The sequence below is a fragment of the Nesoenas mayeri genome (assembly GCF_963082525.1).
Source record: "Nesoenas mayeri genome assembly, chromosome: 9".
NCBI classification, from domain to species: Eukaryota; Metazoa; Chordata; class Aves; order Columbiformes; family Columbidae; genus Nesoenas; species Nesoenas mayeri.
The window spans coordinates 6,756,090-6,776,911 of NC_137557.1; the positions used below are offsets into that span (position 1 = coordinate 6,756,090).

The 20,822-nt window shown below is 45.9% G+C and overlaps 1 protein-coding gene across 7 annotated transcripts in view; it reads left to right on the forward strand.

The window, feature by feature from the left end:
* TP63 (tumor protein p63) overlaps positions 1–20,822 on the forward strand; it is a gene marked incomplete at both ends in the record, with an annotated part of 103,254 nt that overhangs the window by 21,038 nt on the left and 61,394 nt on the right. For 3 of the 7 annotated variants that reach the window (XM_080349630.1, XM_080349631.1, XM_080349632.1), the window contains one exon: positions 14,425–14,466. The exons of the other annotated variants lie outside the window; for them this stretch is intronic. In XM_080349630.1, coding sequence (XP_080205756.1) covers positions 14,425–14,466 — 42 coding nt within the window. Of the gene's footprint in view, positions 1–14,424; positions 14,467–20,822 lie in introns of those variants that run through there. 7 annotated transcript variants of the gene reach the window in all.

Genomic DNA, 20,822 nt, shown 5'->3' on the forward strand with positions numbered 1-20,822 from the left:
GGTTGGGACCCTGGCTCTGCCAAGTACTGCTGGAGCTTCAGGATGTTCTTCACTGGGTTTTCTTTCTTGAAGGTCAGGTATGAATGACAACTTGGTTTCAGACCATGATTATTTTTTTTTTCCTCCTGTCTCTAAGTAGACAAAGCCAGGTACTGTTTTTAACAGGTATTGGTCATGGGTGTCTCACCAGTATGGCTTGAGACTGGAATGCAGATGAGGCACTGGTGGTTGCTGGTTCATTGCCTTTGGCACAAACCAACCATCTCTTTCTTAGCAATAACTCTGGTGAGGAAGCCAGGTGCTATTCTTGCAGGCTGGAGCAGAAGGTATTTCAGGAGTCTGAGCTGTTCATGTCCTGTTTCTGTTCCTCCAGGATTTTGTGTACTTTAGGGTAAAAATCATGTGTGGTTTGAAATCGGTGTGGGTATCTATACATTTTCTTGTTCCTCTGTGTTTGCATCCTGAGAAACTGTGGCAGTTAATTCCCTGGCTAGTCAGCCATCATTTTTAATGTGCTCAAATGAAGGTGTGTTGGCAATCTGCATCCTGTCAGTGTTTGTAACCTGGAGGATCTCATCTGCAAGGGCAGAGCTCCCAGATCATGCTGATTGCAATCCCTAGTGCCAGAAGGTTTGACCAGTTGCTGCGTCTCTGGTCTGCCTGCTGGGGAGACCGTGGTGCTCTCTGCTTGCCTTGCAAGATTGCAAAGGCTAAAACCAACACTTTGAGGTTGGGTATGTGCTTGGCTAACATGGTGAAGCTACTCCAAATGCACAAGGAGAGGTGACTGATGTCAAGTCTGCTTATCTTTTGATTCTGCATTCATGCTGGCTGTAGGGGGGTGGTGTGCAGGCCTTCGGGGTCTGGGTCTCAAAGGCTGCTTCTCAGTGTTTTCTGCCTCTGTAGCACAGCTCCAGTAAAATGATGTTTCTTCAACAGCTAGTCCAAAAGAGTCTCCATGTCTAGAGCGGCTCCTACTTTTCAAATTAGTTGGTAATGTCCTGTTTGAACTAATTATGTCCTCTTAAAAATACAGTCTCCAACAGTTTAAAGGTCAGCAGCAAAAACTCTGCTCTTTCCACGGCCAAACCAGGACTTGCTGCACCAAGTGCTAGCAAAGCCTCGCCATCTCCAGTTCCCCTGAGCTGCCTGCAGAGCACTATTGGAGGTTACAGCCTCACTTGAGACCCTTGTTCAGTGTCTGTGGTGCAGTGAAACATCAGTGGAAAATCCATTCCCCTTGTCGTCTCTGAGCACTGCTGAAGGGAGCACTGGGACTAGGAGAAGGCGGCAGGCAGGATTTGTTGTGCAGTTACTTCTTGCTTATGATGAGTTTGATCCCAGCCTTGCAGGAGGCATTTCTGAAGAGGTTGAGCTGCATGGTTACTTCTTTAAGATGTGTTTTTCACAGATACGAGAAGCCGAAGGGGGAGTGGGGAAATTCCATCCCATCCTCACCCTTACTGTAAGGCAGCAGCTTGGAGTACGTTAATGCATGTACATTAATAAACGTTCCAGTTTGTCTTCGGTGGAAGACAGCACCTTTGCTCAATTGAGAGCTGCACAAAAGCCTTTACAAAGCAAAATATGCATTGCAAACCTGTGCAAACAGCCTGTATTTTAAAAGGAGGAAAGCTCTTTTTACTCCCCTTACCACCACCACCACCTCCCTATAAATTTGCAAACATCCCTGACAGGTGACAACTCCCCCTTGCAGAGAAGTCTGTGTTTGCTTTGCTGTTTCTGGGGCTCACAGCGGCTGCAGCTTGTGTTGGCAGAGAATGTGTAGCCTGGGGCAAGGTGTTTGCTGTTTGTTGGCTTTAATCTGAAATACCTTACAACCCTCTTCCCCTCCAGCTTCTCTTTTCCTTTGGATAGCTTCGGGGCAAGAGCTCCCCTTGCACCTGTCTCTCCTGTAACCTCAGCCATGTCACTTCTAGACACGAGGTGCCACACGTGGCTGATTGCAGCACAGAGTTGAAGAGGGCAGATAAACACAAAGGAATGCAGCAGAAACAGAGGGGCCCTGGGAGATGAACAGTGAGATCAAGGCAGAGTGCTTTTTATTGTTAGATTTGTCTTAGGAAAAGAGCAAGGCCAGCTTTTCTCCAAAATGTACCACTGTGTGAGACTTAAATAAGCGCAAAGCAATTAAGACTGACTTATTTAAAGCAATTGTTCTTATGTGGACTTTAAGGCAATCCCAACCAGCCTTTAAAATAAGCTCTGCACCTTCTTGCAACTTATGAAGTGAAACTTTCAGCCTTAAAATATGTCCATCCTTGATTCCAAGAGTTGTGTTGGTGAGAACTGTGATTTTTTTTTTTTCTTTCTTTCTTTTTAATTTAAATTTTAGGGGTACATTTGCCTGTTAACAACAGAGCTGGCAGTGGGGAAGGAGCTATATTTTTCACAGCAGTGCCTGAAAAAATTGTCCCACCGGTGGGCTGGAAAATAAGCATGAGTCCTGTCGTGCTGAACACCCACTAGTTGTGTTCATTGCCTTGAAAAGGCAACTATATAAGGAGGGAGCTGGAGGAAAACGTTGGGTGACAAAGAAACGCCTCTCATCTGAGCTACAGCTCCGTGTCTTGCTGAGCCAAGATTTGAAGTTCTCATGCTCTTGTCTGGAAGGAAGAAATATTCTTCCTTTGTCCCATGTGAAAAAGGATAAGAGAAACTGGTGATCAGCACTACCTTGGGATGAAAAGAGCTGGAGGGGACAGGAAAGGAGTTTGTGGGTCTGGTGTGATATTAGACAGTCAGCAGCACTGACTATGTGCCTCGTGACTGGCTCTTTCACAATGTCCTGGGTGGCCTGTCCATGAGGCTGCTGCTGTGCCTCATCCACTCCCACAGCATTAACCACAGACAGGCTGGGAAATCCCAGCAGAGATCTGCCTTTTTGCACAGCCAGAGCAAGGGGCTGGTGGTCTCTGTGGGTGCAGAGAATGTTCAGTCTCTGCCATGGCCCTGGTGTGGGAAGGAGCAGCAGATGGCCACGAAGGTAAGCTGAATGTGTCTCCTTTTGGGCCACCTGCCACTTGTCAGGCTTCACCAAAGGTGGTCCTCAGCCTCCTCCCTGACTGAGGATGCAGCCAGCAACCATGGGGTCTTTGGGGTGATGGCCATCTCCCTGCATTCAAGAGGAATGCTGGTGTCAAAGGCTGTGTCCTGTGATGCTAGAAACCATGTTATATTGTTATATGATGATTTTATTTTTTTTTGTGTGGCTGGTTAAGTGCTCTGGAGCTACAGAGAGGAGGGGTCTGGGGACTTCTCTCTAGGAACAAGCAACAACCCCTGCATTGCCCTGGAGCCCTCACGGTGTGCTGTCAGCTGGCCATACCGGGTGCAAAATTGCTTTGCTTCGCCATCCCTCAGAAGTCCTTTAAACTGCTCACTGATGCTAAGAGATACTAGTCTGCACTCAAAGCTGCTTTGGGCTAAGGACTACAGCAGGGCAGCATCCTGATAAAAGTGTTATTTGAGGGCTTTGCAGAGACTGGAGGTCTCCTGCCACCATCCCAGCAGCATGTCCAGGGCTCAGGGGACTTTGCAGGCAGGAGCAGGAGTGCTGTCCCGAGTGATGGAGCAGCTCATCCCCCTCCCCCTGTACATACCTTCCTTTCATGCCCCTGAGCGAGCCGTCTTCCCGCAGCCTCTTGCCTAACCAGTTCAGTGGAATGCCTTTCCCCAGATAGTCGCTGTGGTTAGAGTTTTCTTAACCTGGATCCATCCCTCTCCACAAAAGGGAGAGAGAATTCCTTGCCTTTTTTTTTTGTTTTTCTTTTTTTTTGTGTGTGTTTTGCTAATATATTTGCCATTCCTCATCTTCTGCAAATCATCACGGGGATTTGCTGTGTGTGGCTTGGTTGGGCAATGCTGAGCTCCCCGTGGGGTGGGTTTCTGCCCTGGGGATTGGTGGTGCTGGTGCTTCAAACAGGACTGTGTCCTTCTTGGTTTGGGTCCTCAGCTTCATGGGCTGTGGGTGTCCCAAGCCTGGTCGCTGCACAAGTTTTCGAGTAGTTACATTTGTTTAATAGTTTTTAAAGTGATGGCTTCCACTATGTAACTTTGCTGTTCTCCTTTATACACAGAGTAGGGAGGAAACTAGGCTGTAGGAGAGACTGGATGCAGCCCATGTAGGACATGGAGGTGTTGAAGCTCTCAGCCTCAGACCTCATGCCAATGGCACATCTTGGCATTGGTATTTGATGCTTTCTAATAGGAACAAGAAGCCTTCCCTGGGTTTAACCTGCTGCAGGCTCATGGAGGAGCCACCTCAGCTGCTTTGTGCAGAGTACCTGCCCATCCCACAGCCCAGTGAGATGCAGAGGAGTGGGACTGAGGCCCCTGCAGAGCTGCCCTGGTTCAAGGTGGCCAGGGTAGGTGGTAGATCTATTCTGTGTGCTCTCAGCCTTAGCACTATGTAAACCAGTTCAGTAGTTTGTATTTGGTGGCCATGAACTGAATTCCTGGGTCCCTGGGAGCTCATCACCTGTGCAAGCTAGGGACTGTGGTCATGATAAAATGAGCAAGAATATGACGGACAGACATAACAAAACCCAACCCACTGTCCAGAAGGATGTCTGTTGCATCCTATCCAATACTTCACTATTAAAGTGCAGGCTCTGATCTCTAACTTTTAATTCCTTTCTTAAAAGCTTTTTGCTGGGCCAGGAGAAGAGAACTCTACTCGCTGCAAGGTAATGGCTGAGGGTGCGGATGAAAGCTGGTTAAGGGGTGGTGGGACTGCAGGGCAGGGAGGACATCCCTGTGTACTGACAGCAGGCCAGGGAGCTGGTGCGGCATGCACGGCATGGCCGAGCAGTGCAGGGGCTGACTAATGCATGGTGTGTTCTTCCCGTGGCTCTGGCAGGTGCCACAGCCCTGCATATTTTGTTGGGAAATGGTTTTGCACCTGGAGGATAACGCTGATTTGATAAGTAGATGCTGCGAAGTGTGTCGTGTGGCTGGCTGTTTCCATGCCTAAGTATTCCCAGATTGACCATAGAAAGGAAGGAAGGACTTTGTACAGCACAGGGATGTGATCAAAGCTTTTATTACTGTCTGGTTTGTGCTTGAGAGAGTTTGAAGCTTGCCAAGTTTCTCTTCTTTGCGGGTATTTGTTCGTTCCGTAGCTGTGCAAAGAAAGTTGAGATTATGCAAAGGCATTTCCATAATGAGCAAATGCATTATTCTGTTGGAAGTTTCCCTCCAGCACCTCTCATGTTTGCAGTTGAACTCATAAGCTCGGCTAATTTAGGCTTGGCTTTGTATTCCTGCTGACTGTTTAATCTTCTGCAGTGCAAGTTGCTCCAAATGATCTAATCATCACATTTAGGGCTGCAGGTCCAAATCCAGAAATGGTCAATTCTTTCAGATAAAGGCTGCACGTAAGGCAAGCATTTGTACACTCCGGCCAAAGCCTGAAGACTTCTCTCATTCTGTGTGTAGTAAGGATCTAAAGATATATTTATGTCTCTTTAAAATAATTTTTCACTAGTTCCCTTTCCTATGCTGTTTTGCCCTGGTTCTGGCTGCAGACGAGGGCTGGCTGCATTTCTTTTTGTAGGAATGCAGCCACTTGATGAGTATCATTACACCACATGTTTTATTTTTAATGCTACTTCCCTGAATTTTTGAAGAATATTGAAGAAAACCAATCTGTCTGTAGCACTATAGTTCATTTTGGAAGCATATTTAAAATTCCTTTACATATTTCTGCCTCTTTAGTATCTTACTTTACATTCATCTTGGGAAGGAATAAACTAATTTTAAGCTGAAAAGCACAAACGTACTGGAGAAGAGCCCTGTGTGATGGGATGTCTTGCATTTGTTCTGGCCTTGCTCTTCTGGAGGGCTGGCTTTAAATTTCAGGCTCATATTGCTACGAGCACTTGAGGTAGAAGAGTGTTGCAATTGCGACTCCTGTCATCTGCCTACATGCAAATACCTCCAAACAAAAGAAGCAGTTGCTTCAGAATACATCTTCCCTGTGTAGCTAGGCATGCCTCCAGAGGTTTCCATGGTGCTGCACGTGCTCCTTGCATAAGTATGGAGCAATAATGCATTAGTGCTTATTTTATGTCTTTAAAAGATCTGCACAAACAATTAAAAGGGATCTTGATCTTGGAGCAACAGACTCTAGGCATTTTTGCCTCTGGAGCAAGTTTAAGGTTTGTGATGTCTTGCTGGGTAGTTTACTGTATGTTTCTATTTAATTGATAGGATCTTTTTTTTTTTTTCCTTAGACTATAAACACACTTAGCATATCATTTGTTGGGAACACTTTGATTGGGTTAGAGCCCTTAAGTGGTAAACCCCTTGGCAGCTGGCATTTCAGCAAGCCACAAAGCACAGTTTGGACACCAACAGAAGTGGAGTGGCTGTCCCCAAAGTTCACATTCCTCTGGACTTTTTTAGTTTTTATCCAAACTGGCAGCAGGAGGGAAATGAGGCCCTTCTGTCATGTTAGCTGGGAGAAGGGTGATGAATCAAGCTGTCCATTTCCAGCTGAATGAAAACCCCGCTGAGCTTTGTGGTACCTCTCACTTTGTGGAGTGAGATAGATGGAGGATGGAGAGCACCTCACAGCCCTGTTGCAAGCTGCAGCACTGACCCTGCCTGGAGGAGTGACCAGACTCACAGGATGGTCCTTTCAGGCTAAAAGAAACCTTGGGGTGCTCCCAGTGTTGTGCTCTGCTCCTGCTTCTTGTCCAACACTGTGCTGCAGCAAGCTGTGGGGTGTAGCTTTTGTTTTTAATTGGGATTCTTGCTTTGAAGAAAGCCTTATGCATCTAAAGTCTCACTATATATGTTGCTTTGCGGTTCTGCAGATTCTGCCCACAGTCCTGTTAATGACTTTTTTTTTTTCTCCCCAATATTTCATGAGGAACTTTTGAACTAGGTAATGTGTGCATTTGAATGTCTCTACCATCTGCTTTCCACCTCACTGTTGCTGATTTGATAGCATTGAAATTAATGAGGGAGTGAATTGTCAGGCAGTCACAAAAAATCAAATCAATCTCTGAGACACAGATTAAGGAGTGGTTTGTGGCATGGGTTAGTTCGCTCACTGCTCAATGAACTCTTTGCTAACCAGCATGTGAATTTGCAGAGATTAATGAAAGATCAAAGGAGTTTTCAGTAATGTAACTCACTGTAAAAGTGTGGATTTTTAATCTCCAGCTTGCTTAAACACAAGGAAAAGGTGCCCTGAAGCACTCTTCTTTCTCTCTGAGGACATGGATGGGTATGGTGGACCTCATGGTGATGTCCAAATTGGATTAAAATTAGACAAGTCAGAAACTAAAGTGATCAGTCTTCTGGGGAAGGTTTCTGGCCAAATAACTGAACCCGATGGCTCTTGCCGTACCAATGGTAGACACGTCACGTGAGAGCAGGTAGATGGCACCTGGACAAAGACCAGCACTGAGAAATTAAATGTTTCTGCATAGTATGTGAGGAACAAACAGACTCCCCATCTTCCTCCAAGTGTATGTTGTGGCCCAACACACCAGGACAATATAGGATAATGGTGATGCATTCACATGACAAGCACAAACAGCCATCAGTTGCAGGGTCAGGGTTTAACCAGAGGTTTGGAAGACTATTCTCAAATTATTGCAAACTGATAACTTTTTTAATATTGGATTATTGTACAAGGGCTTGAGTGGGAGGGAGTTGGCAGTTTAGCAGAGGCTGGCTGGAAAGAGCTGCTGTGATTGTGCATTTATGAACAGTTGTGTGTTTTCTGAGAGCAATCTGTAGTTTATACAAGATAAGGGAAGAACAACACTTTTCCCTCAACTGCTTGTGCAAGAACAACCCTGGTCTGTCAACAGTTGCTCCTATCTTGTAATTTAAAACAAAGACTCTCTAATCTCTTGCTGTCTTCTGTTTTTTCCCTCTCCTTGGCCAGAGCCCTCTATCTCATGCTGGGGTGCAGGTTTGTGCCATCCCCCATCCCACCTGTAGCAGGAGGGATGGGACTGTTTGTGCTGCTCAGGGGCAATTCTCAAGACTTTTTTTGTTTGATTTTTTTTTCTCTTAATTTTGCAAAATATTTTACAAATGTGTTGGGAGAAGGTCAAGTGTTGAGCATCCAAAGGTTCTTACCAGGCAAAAATGCAGTTTGTATGTTGAGGTTTGTCACTCCAACAAGAGAGCTGTTAATGGCTGAGGCTTGAACCTCCAGAGTCCCCTGGTCGTGTCTCTGTGCATTAGTATCTGCTGATGTGTGGTTTTGCACTCATCAGTAAAAAAGTGTCTGCTGGACAGTGGTTTTGGAGACTTTTCAGCTGCCTTGAAAAGACCTCTGTGTCCAAATTGTTATTTCTTTTTATCTCTAAGCATTTTTAATGGAAGCAACTGTTCTTTCAAGAGAGTCACTAGGGTACAGAAAAAGTGGAAAAATTAGATATAAGGAGCAGCAGGAATAAGCAGACAACACCTTTTGATAAATTGTCTATATGTTCAGTGCCCACCCTGCATTGTACACCGGCTGTGGGCAGTGAGTCCCTGCTGGCACGTTAGTGGGAACGACCTCCCTTGATGGGGCTGGAGGGATTTTGGTTGTGCAGACGGTGGGGAAAGCGTGGGGACCTTGCATCATCTTGGCTGGAGAGCTGAATCTCTCCAGAGGAGTGCCTTGCTCTCTAATTAAATGGAGCTCAGCAGCCGGAGGGCAGAGTCCCCAGGGGGTTCGTGCGCCCTTCCTAAACCAATATTGCACAGCAGTTGTGAAGGGAACTGGTTTTGTTTCACAACTGCTTTCCACCTTCCCTCTCCCTGCTCCCCACACATAGTGTTATCTCTTGACATGATGCCATTAACTCGCTAATTAGCCCTAGGGGTGTTCTGGAGGAGATAACGAAGTTATAGGAGCTCAAATAAGCAGCGTGCGCAGATGTTTACTCAGGGTCGGAGGGCAAGGCTGTTGTGACGGGCGATGCCTTGGGGAGGCCATGCTCCTTGGGGAAGGAGAAGCTGACCTGTAACTGGGCTCTCCTTCTGCCCTTGTTGAGTCCATCCCTTTACCATGCAATTTTAAAATGGAGGGGGGAAAAAAAATGCAATTTGAAGTCCTTGGAAGAAGGGATTGATCCTCAGCACTAAACACCTGCAACCAGGGCACGTTTCTGGCTTAAAATGTTCATACACCTGAGTGCTTTCCAAAGGAAGTTCTGAGCACCAGACCTGTCCCTGGGTCAGTGTTGGGGAAGCCAAGAAGGCATGGAATTTTTGCTCATGCATGCAACAGAGCGGTTAACCCTGTGAGAGCCAGGGGTGCTTATCCCCCTTCTGAGTACGGATGAGCTGTACCTTCCATGCCATGCTCGGAGCATCCTGCCCAAGATGCACACAAGGCTGCATTCAGTCACCAAGCAGGCAGATGCTGCCTTTCAGCAGGATCTCTCTTAATTTATTTGTTTTGTCTTGCCGTAGATAATTTTTTTTTTAAAGGGAAAGTCCCTGTTTCAGTATGTGCTGTGTTCTTTTTCCCCCCTCTTCTTGTGGTTTTAACAGCAGAGACCAGCTCTGCATGAGTTTTCGAGAAGGGAGGGTGACTTCTACGTTTTTCATGTATTTTCCTTTAGCTCTTAAACCTGGCTGTCTGCTATTGCAGTTGATCAGATCTGTCCCTGAAAAGTCTTCACTGGAAAGACTCCCAAAGACATTTGGCAGAAGCTTGTTTTTCAGCGCTTATTCAGATGTAACAAACTAAAAACATATAGATATATCTATGTATTTCCCCCATTCCTTCCTGTTATCTCAGTCCTAATTTGTTAGCATTTCTGAGCGGAGGGAATGTCACAGTCCATGGTGACACAGGGTTGATCTAGATGCTATTTTTATAAGAGTGGATTTATTTTTTTCTTTGATCTGCAGGAAATTCTGCATGAACCACCTAACGTGCAGGCAGGTGAGTGTACACACACACCCCCGCTACAAGAAATTACATAAACTCCAATTACCACTACAGCTGTGGCAGTGAGATTTTAAATTGTTGTGATTTAGCACACTTACCTTGCATCCAGCAAGGGTTATTGAGAACTTTTGAGTGATCCTGGTGAGAGAGGCTGGAACGAACCGTATTGACAACACGGGGAAGGTGCATTCAAAGAACCTGAACCAGCAGTTTGACTTGGCTGATGCCTCATTTTGGAAACTTAGGGGTCCTGTTTGCATATTATTGTTTTTCAGCATACCAGCAGGAGCCACAAAGCATTGCCAGAAGGTCTCTAGAATATCTGAGTCAGACATGGGACAGTTGCAGCTGAAACTTTCAAATCTAGCTAGCAATTACTATTTTTAGTTTCCTACAGTATTGGAGGTAAATTGCTTTGAAGAGATTTCCTTTCCTGAGGCTGAGCTGCTTTTTCTTAAGTTCCATTCAACTGAGCATCCAAAGTGCGAAGTGCCAAGCTTTGCGTAGATCCTGATGCTTTGGGTTTATTTCTTTATTTTCTAATTTGTTCTTTTCCTGTTCAGGGTGGGGAGGAGCTTGCTGTACTAGAAGATTAAAGTTAAACTTTGTTCGTCTGGCCTCAATATGGAGTAATTCTTTTTAACATGTGAAAGGAAGACCTTTGCCTGAATCTATTTGCTTTTTCTGACTAGGCTAATTAGTATAATAAGGTATAATCTATCTGCAAGGTTTGTCTTGCTATGACTTTCAACCATCACAGTTGCAACAGGACCGATGCTGGTGTTGCTCTTGGAGACCTGTCCAGAAGGCTCAGATGAATTATAACTATCATTGTCCCATCGCTGAGAAGTGAGTGTGTAGTTTGTGGAGATGGGGGATGTCCCTTTGGTTTTGTGACTCAGCCATTTAAGCATACGCTATTTCAGGGAGTCAGGTTTCCCACTGAGAGCCTCTAAGAGATGCTGCCTTGCTGCTATTAGATTGTTGGAGATCCATCTATGTGAATTTTCACATCTTCAACAGGAGATGAATGAGGCTCCAGGAGCTTTTCTTCCTCATGGTAAGGCAGAAGAGTGACTGAACAAGCCCTTATTCTTTCCTTGCGCCATCAATGCCTGTATAGATACACAAGGCACGTCACCAGCCTGTGGGACGGAGGGAAGCATCTTGTGAAGGGAGTGCATTTAGGTCTGAAGCCAGTGGAACAAAGTTCAGAGCCCTGGGATAATGAGAGGGGCACACTTGTGCCTGGGCTGCAGAGGTGGTGGTGGGTGCAGTGCCTCGTACGTGCTCTGTTACCTCCTGCCACCCCTGTCATGGTGGTGGCAGCTGCCTTTTTGTCACCTGTAGATGATTGATTTGCAAAAAGCCACTTCTCCAGCATCCACTTCAAGGTGACCGCACAGGCTAATTCCTCTGAAACACTGAGCCAGGTTGGGGCTGTGTGTACAGAGGGCAGGGATTTGTGCTGACATGTCAATTTATTCATGCTATATACACTTCTCCTCATGTTTGACATGCAGATCTCTGGATAAACTTCCACGAATCTCTGTGTAGTGCATCTGGGTGTTGCTTCACCCACAACCCCCTCCAGCCATCTGTGGGACAGAAGATAGCAGATACCCAACACAACAGTGCTGCATTAATGACTTGCAAAAGAAGGATCTTCTGAGTTTAATAACATAGCTAGTAAAGAGGTTTTTGCAATTACTTGCTGAGTTTGAGAACCCATGTATGTATCTTCTCCTCCTCTTTTCTTCTTCTCCATAGATTTTTGAACTCGTGGGTCAGTATCAAAAACGTGACAGTATTCAAGGTTCAAAATGGTTCTCTGAGCACAGCGTAACTTTTCCTCCCTATTAGAGAACAGAAAATCTGCAAGTGATGTCCAGCTTGATGTCCAACTCTGTGCAGGCTTTGCAGTGGCGCTGCAAAGTCACCTGTTTGGTTAGCAGTGCTGTGGCTGCTCCCTGCAAACTTTGCCTGTATCTCAATTAGTGCTTATGTGGCTTTTTGGCTTGTACCCATCTTCAGGTGAGATCAGGTAAATGCACCAGGTGTAGCAGCTTGTGTTAAGTGGTGCCAGGAAAGATGGAAATGAAGAGAAGGGGCTGCAGGAGTGGTCTGAGCTGTCTCTGTGATGTAGGAAATATGCTGTGTGCTCAGCAGGCTCTTGCTGGTAGTTCAGGAGTGCTGGAGGTGCACGTGGCCCCAACCTGAGCTGGGATGTTGCTGTTGGTGGTAAGTAGGGCTCTGTGCTCCTCCCTGCAGCCCATTCTTGGAAGCACCTCCTTGCATTGTGCTCAGTGAGGAGGAATCAGGAAGGTGCACTGGAAATGCTTGCAACCTTTTGCTCTTGTGCCCAGCAGTCCTCCGTGTAGCTGTGCTCACGGAGTTATGCCTAAATTTGACTCCTACCCTGCTTCTCATGGCAAGGAACTGTTGTAGGGTAGGGAGAGCACCACAATCCTCTCTCTGCTCTGTTTGATCTGGTGTTGGCTTTTGTCTGCAGATGCCTTTGTCCCATTTTATTAGTGGCAGTTTTGTGAATATGCTGCCGGTCTCCAGTTTGGATCCAGAGTGGTGCGAGCACACAATGTCCTTTAATTCTCAGATTGGCAGGAAGTCATTGGTGGCTCCTTCTGCTGCCATGTGTTGGGCATGGCAGGCCAGAGAGCCGTTAGCACCCTGAGCAGCACAGCCTCCTTGCTTTCATCTTCCGATGAACCCGGGGTCCCCTCCCTGTGTGCCCAGAGAAACTGGGGTTAAACAATACCCAAAGGCAATGGAGGCGGCGTGGCAGGAGCAGCACCAGCTCCGGGGCGGCCGCTTGGCTGCAGGGAGGTGCTGGGGCCCCGGGTGGGTTTCAGCCCTGCGGGTGGGACCGCTCTGTCCCTCGCAAAGCGCCCGGGGGTCGCTCGCTCGCTCCCGCGGCGGGAGGTCCCGGTGTTGGCAGCGAGCGCTCGCAGCCCGTGCGGGTACTCGGCAATTAAGCCCCGGTCTGCCGCACCGCAGCTCCTCAAATAAAAGTCTGGAGCGCTGTCATTAGGCTAAAAGGGCAGGCGGCCGCGCTCTGATCTGGATGTTTGGTTTCCTCTCTTCCCCACCACCCCTTTAAAAAGGTGTTTGGTTTCCCCTTGCTCGACGGTGCTTGTCCCGCTGTTTGGGAGCAGGCGAAACGAGCTGCCTTTGTTCTCGCCGTGCCCCCAGCTCTCCCGGCGGGACAGTGGCGGCCCCTTCCCGCCGGGCCCGGCCCAGGGCTCCGGGGCAGCACGGTCCCCGCACCGCCGGCCCTCTGCGGGGTCAGCGCTGGGGACACCGGCGTGATTTTGCTCGTTCGGAGTGAAATCTCAGCGGGGCCGTCCTGACCTGCCCTGTCTGCTCTCGTGTTCTCCCTCAGACCGAGTCTCGGCTAAGTGCTTTCCCGTCCTGTCTTTTTAAAATCTTTAGTTTGCTGTGGGCACGGTGTCCAGGTGGTTTTTACTGAGCAGTACCCAACAACTTCTTCCATATATTAATTCAAAATCATGAGTCTCTTTGTTGCCTTTGAGATTTTTTTTTTTTTAATAGTTCCTATTTTAATCGAGATTATTTTAGGGTTTATTACTGTGGCGTGAGTTAGAAGCAGTTGCAAAGGAGGGGAAAAAACATAAGCATAAGTGATGTCCTGCAAGCACAAAAGACCCGTTGGCTGTGAGCATGGGTGAGAGCACACAGATGACAGAGCATGTAGCTGGATTATGTTGCATGAAACAGTGATTGCTTCTCAGAAAGCTCCTTGTGTGTGGTTGTTTGTTTAGGTTTTTTGTTTGCTTTGTGGGGTTTTTTTGGTTTTTTGTCCAAAACCTGCGTGCTGCAGCAGCCAGAGGCTCAGCCATTGTTACTGCACTGCTGATCTTGAATGTCTTATCTCAGTCTCTTCCTGAACGTTTTGGGCTTTGGTAGCAGCAAAACCTGTGTCTGAAGAAAACCCCGGAGATTTCTCATAAAATAAATAAATAGAAGTTTCTTGAAACGGCCTCTTTGGAGCAACTCCGTACCTGTCTTTTGAGTAACCAAACTTATAGAAAAGTGACAGGGGAAAGTTATAGTTTGCTTTATTTTCTCTGTCTTGTTTTCTTTTTTCTTTTTTTTTTTTTCTTTTCTCTGTTTTCCCCCCCTTCCCTTCCCTTTGCTTTTTAGAGATTGGTGATAAGGAATTCTAACTACTTAATGAGCTGGGAGAGGCCTTTCTCCATTGGAGTGGAGGACTCCAGGTGGCACTTTGACAGATTGGACAGGTAAGGCAGGAGAGCCCCACCTCCTCCTCCTTGCCTATAGTTAGGTATATAAGGGAAACTTCAATTATGCAGAGAGGCACACTCTGAGTCCTGTTATCTTCCAAGTAGCATCACATATTTTTAGGGTCTTCTAGGGGGTGGGAGGTGTTTGTCAAAATCCTGGAGCCAGAAGAAAGAACAGCAGCATTGATCAATTTGACTGCTAACATGTTGTACCTGGAAAACAATGCCCAGTCCCAGTATAGTGAGGTAAGGATTCTAGGTTTGAGCTATCATATCTTTAACATATTTTTATTCTTAGTGAATGCGTGCAAATATTTATTATTTTTCACCCTGTAGTCCTGAAGTTAGGTGTGGAATACACATCTGGTTTTTGAAGCTTTTGCACTTTACAATGGGAAGCAGTTTGCTGGGCTATGTACTGGGATGAGAGTGGACTTTGAATCTTTAGATCTGGGACAGTGAATTTGTTTGGAAACCATGATCAGCCCAGCAGGGTTTTCTTCCATTGGAGAAGCAAAGCAGTCGCTTACTGTGGGCGATGAATACAGATTGCATTTCTGAAGCAGTCTGAACAGTATCTCTGACTGCTTTATAACTCATTTACTAGTCTTTTATTGCCGAAATTACTGCTCATTGTTAAAGTGTATGGTATATAGGAAATAACTGAAAATGCATTATAAACCCCTTCTTAGGTTACCTTTTTGAGTAAAATAATATGCAAACAAAGGTCCTCTGCTGCAAATGTTGCATTAGCGTCCACACCAGTAACTCTTTTACTCAGTGCTCTTAGTATCTTGCTTCACAACTCACAGCAGCAGCGAGATATTTTTACACAGGGTGTTTGTCTAAATATAAGAGAATGAATGCACGTACAATGTATGCATTTTGCTTTCTACAGCCCTTTGCACTGCATGGGCGTGAGTGGAACGCAAACTGCAGATGGAGCTTTGACTATTTTTTATTTTTGCGCTTTTAATTGAAATGCTTTTAACCAACTGGGTCGATGCTTTGTGAGGTGGAAGTGGAGAGAATTGCTACGCGCTGTGCAAATCTTTGAGGAAGTTACCTGGAGTTGAGGGAGATCTAACGACAATATTGGTTTACATTCCAGCGGAGACAGCAGCTGTGTTGACACTCATCAGAATGGCAATGCAGCAAAAGCTCCTCTGTGTGTGTGTGTGTGTGTGTATACCTGGTGAAATTGCTTGGAGTGGAGGGCACGGGGTGCGAGACCCAAAGCAGACAGAAGCTCAGCCACTTGGAAAAGAAAACAAAATAGGAGTTGCAAGGCTGAGAGTGTGGCTGGAAGATGCGATAGCTGGCAAGGAAAAGCCTGTTAAAAGTACACCTTGGGTTTGCATGCTTGGGATGGCGGGTTTGCGACTCGGGGAGAGCGCGGGGTAAACTGAAACCTGCGTGCTTTCCCCGTCCCCCACTTCTGCAGGGATCACAAACCCCCAGCCTGTGCTTGGTTCCTACCTGCTGCTGCTGCGCAGAAGACCCGAATTGGTGACTCTTTTTTTGCCCCCCCGGTTAATTATAAACTCTTAAATGTGGAGAGAGCGCTTCTTGGAGTGTTTGCTTGGCGTTATTTGTCTGCTGCTATCTGATCAACTTTCGCTGAATAGCAACGGTGGGACTGTGAGTCCCTATGGTTGACTTGCTGGGCTCATCTGTCAGAAGCGATGCGCTCAGGAGCGTTCTCGCTCCGCTCAAATGCCGCTCGTCACTGTTGCTGTCAATGGAGGGTTTTTTAAAGAGCTTTAGATCTGACTCTTGTTTTTCTCCTTCCTCCCCATCTCACCCCCCTTTCCCCCTCTTGGGTTTGAACATGGAGCACCGACTTTGTTCAGCCAGTGAAGCGTTATGTGCCCAAATAGCCTTGACTTGGCTTTATTTTGGAGAAAGAGCAGACTTTCTAATGACTTGTTTCAAGAGACAGAGATGTTAATGTTCAATTTAAATATATTGGCGATGATGAACCTCACCCATTGTAATCTTGAAAACAATATGTGGGCTCTTTGGCATCGTTTCCTTAAAAATAAATAAATTAATAAATAAAAAGTTCTGAAGTTCTCACTGTGCAAACAGAAGTAGGCATTTGTAGCAACTGGTGCTTGCTGGACTTATTTTGTAGATCTGTTGCTGGATTGTGCAGAAAATGACCATACCAAGTCATGAAAAATTTGGTATAGACTCTGGTTTGAGTTTAAAAACAGACAAAAGATAAGGAAGTAAATTTCCCCCCCTCCCCGCCTGCCATTGAAGTTACATTTTAAAATGGAGAATGGAGAGTCCTCTCCCACCCAAAGCCCATTTCTGGGGGTGCTTTGCCCAGCTGCCCTGGAATGTTTGCTGCCTACTGGTGGGCATTGAGCTCTACCCTCTGTGCCCACCAGCTGTGCAGCACATTTCACCCTGCAGACAGGGGACTGACCCTTGTGCAAGCCCCAGTTTGGGCTGCGTGGTTGGGGTAAGGAGCTGGTACCATCGCCCATGGCACCCGTACCTGCAAGTGTGGTGCCGAGTGCTGCCATGAGATAAGGTATTCCTCCCGAATGTCTAAAACTTTGTTGAGACAAGGGAGAAAGGTGTTGGAGAAGTGAATCATAGCCCTGAAAGGCCAGAGGTGGAACCTGCCCCAACCACTTTTCCAGCTTAATCTAAGCTAGCATTTGATCTGGGTTGACTATAAGGCAAATTAAGCTTTTTGTTGGCAGAGCAATGGACTTGATGACCCAGGAGATCCTTTCCAGAGCATTCCTGTGTGTTTATGAGTAGGAGATATGAAAAGGAGAGAGAGGTTGGGATGGTTATGATGGAGTGATGAGGTGCTGATGAACAGGAGCCCTTTGGATCTCAAATGGTTCTCCTACCTTGTCTCCACACTTGGCAGTTTTAGGTGCTGTGCAGTAATGTTTGCGGGGGAGCATGCACAGAACTGGGTGTGAAGAGGGTATCTGCAAGTTTGTCCAGTCTTGTCTAAGTTTCCTGGATGCTGGGAAGGTAGGATGAGAGCAACAGAGATTCCCTTTGGGGACTCTGGATTCTTCTCTAGTTTGACTGAGATGATGATGCAGAGTTTGGAGTATTTGCTAAAATGAAATTAAAGTGTTGCCAAGAGAATAAACACATCTTGTTCAAACACTGATAAGAAATATGAGCTGTGACTTTTGATTATATCCTTCAGCCTTCCCAAAGATCTTCCTGCTCTTTCTGGGAGAAAGTCAAATTAAAGAATCTCTTTCCGTTAAGATTTTTATCATAGTTTTGGGAGGGGAATGGAGGAAGCTAGTTTTATACTAAAACATCTTGTGCTCTGCTTTATGGCTTTTTGGCAGCATTCCTTCATACTGGAAATTAAAATAAAAAAGAAAAAAAGAAGCTGTAGCTTGATTTCTGCAAGTATCTTTGATTGAGGGTTAGGATAGAGGGTGCATTTTTAGCTTTGTTTTTATTTGCCCCCGTGCTTTTTAAATAATAACTCAGATGCATATGTTTGATCTGTAGTGCCATGGATGTGAGTCATTCCTCTTTGTAGGAGCAGCCATGTGGGCATTTGGAGTGGTGTAGAAGGATGTTCTGAGGGAGCGTGGCCTCCTCAGTGAGATGCAAAGATGTTCCTCTATGTGGGGCGTTAAGTTTAAGGAATCTGTAAATTGAGATGTAGCTCATTTTTTGAGCTATGTAGGAGACATGTGACTGTGGTTTATTGTCCTCGCTGTCAGCCTGGGTTTGGCTGTGACTGACTTAAGTGGACAAAGCTGTGTCCCCTCTGGTGCTACATTCCTTGGCTGGTTTTGAGATATGTCAATGGTCACCCTGACTGCATTCAGCAATGGCTTTTCCCCCCCTGCTGCCTGTTCTCTGTGGGTTTTGAGCAGACTTAGGGTGAAAGAAGTGGTCTCTGAGGGCTGCTGCCTGGTCACTGCCCAGGAGAACAGCCCACCTGCTCCCTTCCTCCAGTCTGAAGGTACTAGGGAGAAAAGCTCATCTGTGCACTACCCTCTGCGCCCCACATCTTGTCATACGCCGAGATGAAAGCACTCAGATAAATGTTATATGAAGCCAAATGAGTTTCTTAAGGCAGGTTTTGGCTAAACCTGACCCTCTCTCCTGGTCCTTCCTCCTATTTATGAAGATGTCTCAGGCTTCTGCTGGCTCCAAGCAGGCAGACAACTCCTGCTCTCTGGGAGAGAACCAGTGCCATGCCTTTCAGTGGCCTCTCTTTGTTGGAATGATATCAACACCTCATGTTTGAGCACAGCCTCTCTTTAGGAAGAAGGAATAAGAAGATGCATTGGAAGTTGTGTTCCTTGACGGAGCCCAGCTGCAATTCCAGCTATACTTTTTGTGCATCCATCTTTTGGTTTTGCTGTAATTGCACTTAAGGGACTAAACTTTTTGTCATTTGACATCTTCTGTGCAGGCTTGTGAGGCATGTGTCTTATCCTTGGGCTGCAAATGTCTTCTGCAAGGATGTAGAGGCCCTTTTCCTCTGAGAGGTTTGAAAACTGCGGTCCAGTTGCAAAGGTTTAACCTGAGATAGAAAAGCCGAAGGATAGATACGCCTGTATCTTTTGTTTGGAGAAATTCAGTGGATTCTGCTGCCCCATTTGGGTCTGCCATTGAAGAGACTAAAGGAGTCTAGAGAGATGGCCAGTGGGAAGCTGAGATCTGCCTGTTGCCATGTGCTGCCATCTCTCTCCCAGCTGAAACAAGAGGACCACTCTGTGGAAAAACACAGAGAAGGGCGAGAGTATGTTTCCAACCACTTATTGGAGCAGGTTTGTCATGCTATAGATAATATTCTGTTGTTTTATAATAGGGGACTGAAAAACGTTGGTGATACCGGTCTTGATAGTAGAGGGAATGTGACTCACACTGAGCAGTGGATTGGGGATGTTACCTGGAGAAATCCTCTCCTTGCTTTAGATGGAGAGACTAGACCTCAGCAGTCCGAATCTATGCGTGTAGCCCAGAAAAAACTGATTGTAACCTGCATGTGGGTGGAAAGAATGAATGTGACCTTTAATAGACAAAAGCGAAACCTCACGATGTTCTGTCCTTCTGCAGAGCTTTAACTTCTCAGTGTGCGGCGTGCGATACTTCTGCAGAAATCAGGATAGTTTGGTTGTGTGTAAAGTGTCGTTACTGCTCAGTAACACACGTTCTGTGGTTTGCACAGTAACACAAGTACACTAGACATGAGATTGGAAATTTCATCTCCATTTTAAACTGTTCTGTGCTTCAAAATGAGGGTTCATAAGCAGTATGAAATTAGGGACAGTGGATCTTCTCAGTTGCTTGCAAATTGTCAGCTTGCTTCGTTTGGCAAGAAACTAATACTAGAAATTTTATGGAATGAAAAAGTTTTCACTATAAGAGATGGAAAAAGTTGCCATTGCAGCACAGTGAGGATGTTTTACATCTTGAACTGGTGGTTGTAACTGATCCATTTTTATTTGCTGTAAATTTGCCTCAGTTGAGACAGGATGGAATTATCCATTTGCATTCTGTTCAAGATTATTCTTTGGGGAATACAAGAACTGCTGTTTTGATGGGTTATTTTTACCAGTATGATGGCTTGAATCTTCCACAGTGTCACCAACACCTGAATTCTCTGATTCTCTTATTCCAACATAAGCTCAATTATGTTATTGCCAAGCTCCCTCAGGAGCTCTTTTTCTTTCAATTCACTTTGTATTTTTGAATAATGAAGTAACGGTTTTGAGTCAAGTGAAATTGCTTTTCTTTTCTCCCTGCCCCTGTGTGTAGAGAGGCCAACAGAACAAAGCTTTGTCTACCTTGTGTGTGTTTCAACCCATCTGGTAGCGACCTTTAGGGTTGTGTCTGCCAAGTTATGCCTAGCAGAAGGGTTTATTATCAATTGCGTCTCTGTTTTCTGTGAGACAAAAGCTTCACTAGCTCCATGACGAAGACATGGCATCTGCAGCAGGAAAGCTGTGGATGTGGGATGTGAAAGGGTATAAACCATGTGCTTTGTGCTTTCTTTGCTCTGGAAGTTACTGGCTATAACTAGTGGAGAAACTACTTATTTCATTATCGTGAAGGGCTGAATAAAAGCGGGTGTTGCCTGGCTCAAAGGAAATTTTAAATTCTATTTATAAAATGTTCCCGCTGGAAACGCTTCAGAAAGGAGCTCTTGCACTGACGGATTTGCACTAGGCATTGTTAAGCCCTGTTATTTTTCTGGCACTGCCTCCAACGCCTTTTAAGAATGTGCAGAGTAGGCAATAAAATGAATGTAACTCTTTAAAAGCGAGGTTGCATAAATCATCAGAAAGGAGAGGAGCTCCTCATATACCAACAGCAACACCACAGTCCATCCTCTCCAGCAGAGAAGTGAGCTCAAGCTTTTTGTGCCACTTGGCCTGGATTAGCCGTCAAGTCACTTTTAGTATGAAGTGGAATTAAGAGGAAAATAATTTCTCTCCAAGGGCCTTGAGGCTCAACTTCTTTTTTTCACTTCCACGTGTTTTCTAGATTCTCTGCTGTCTTGGTGCCATGGTTGTCTTGCGATCCCTTGACAATTAACCAGGGCCATGATCTGTTGAGTGATACGTGAGCTCAGCCATGGT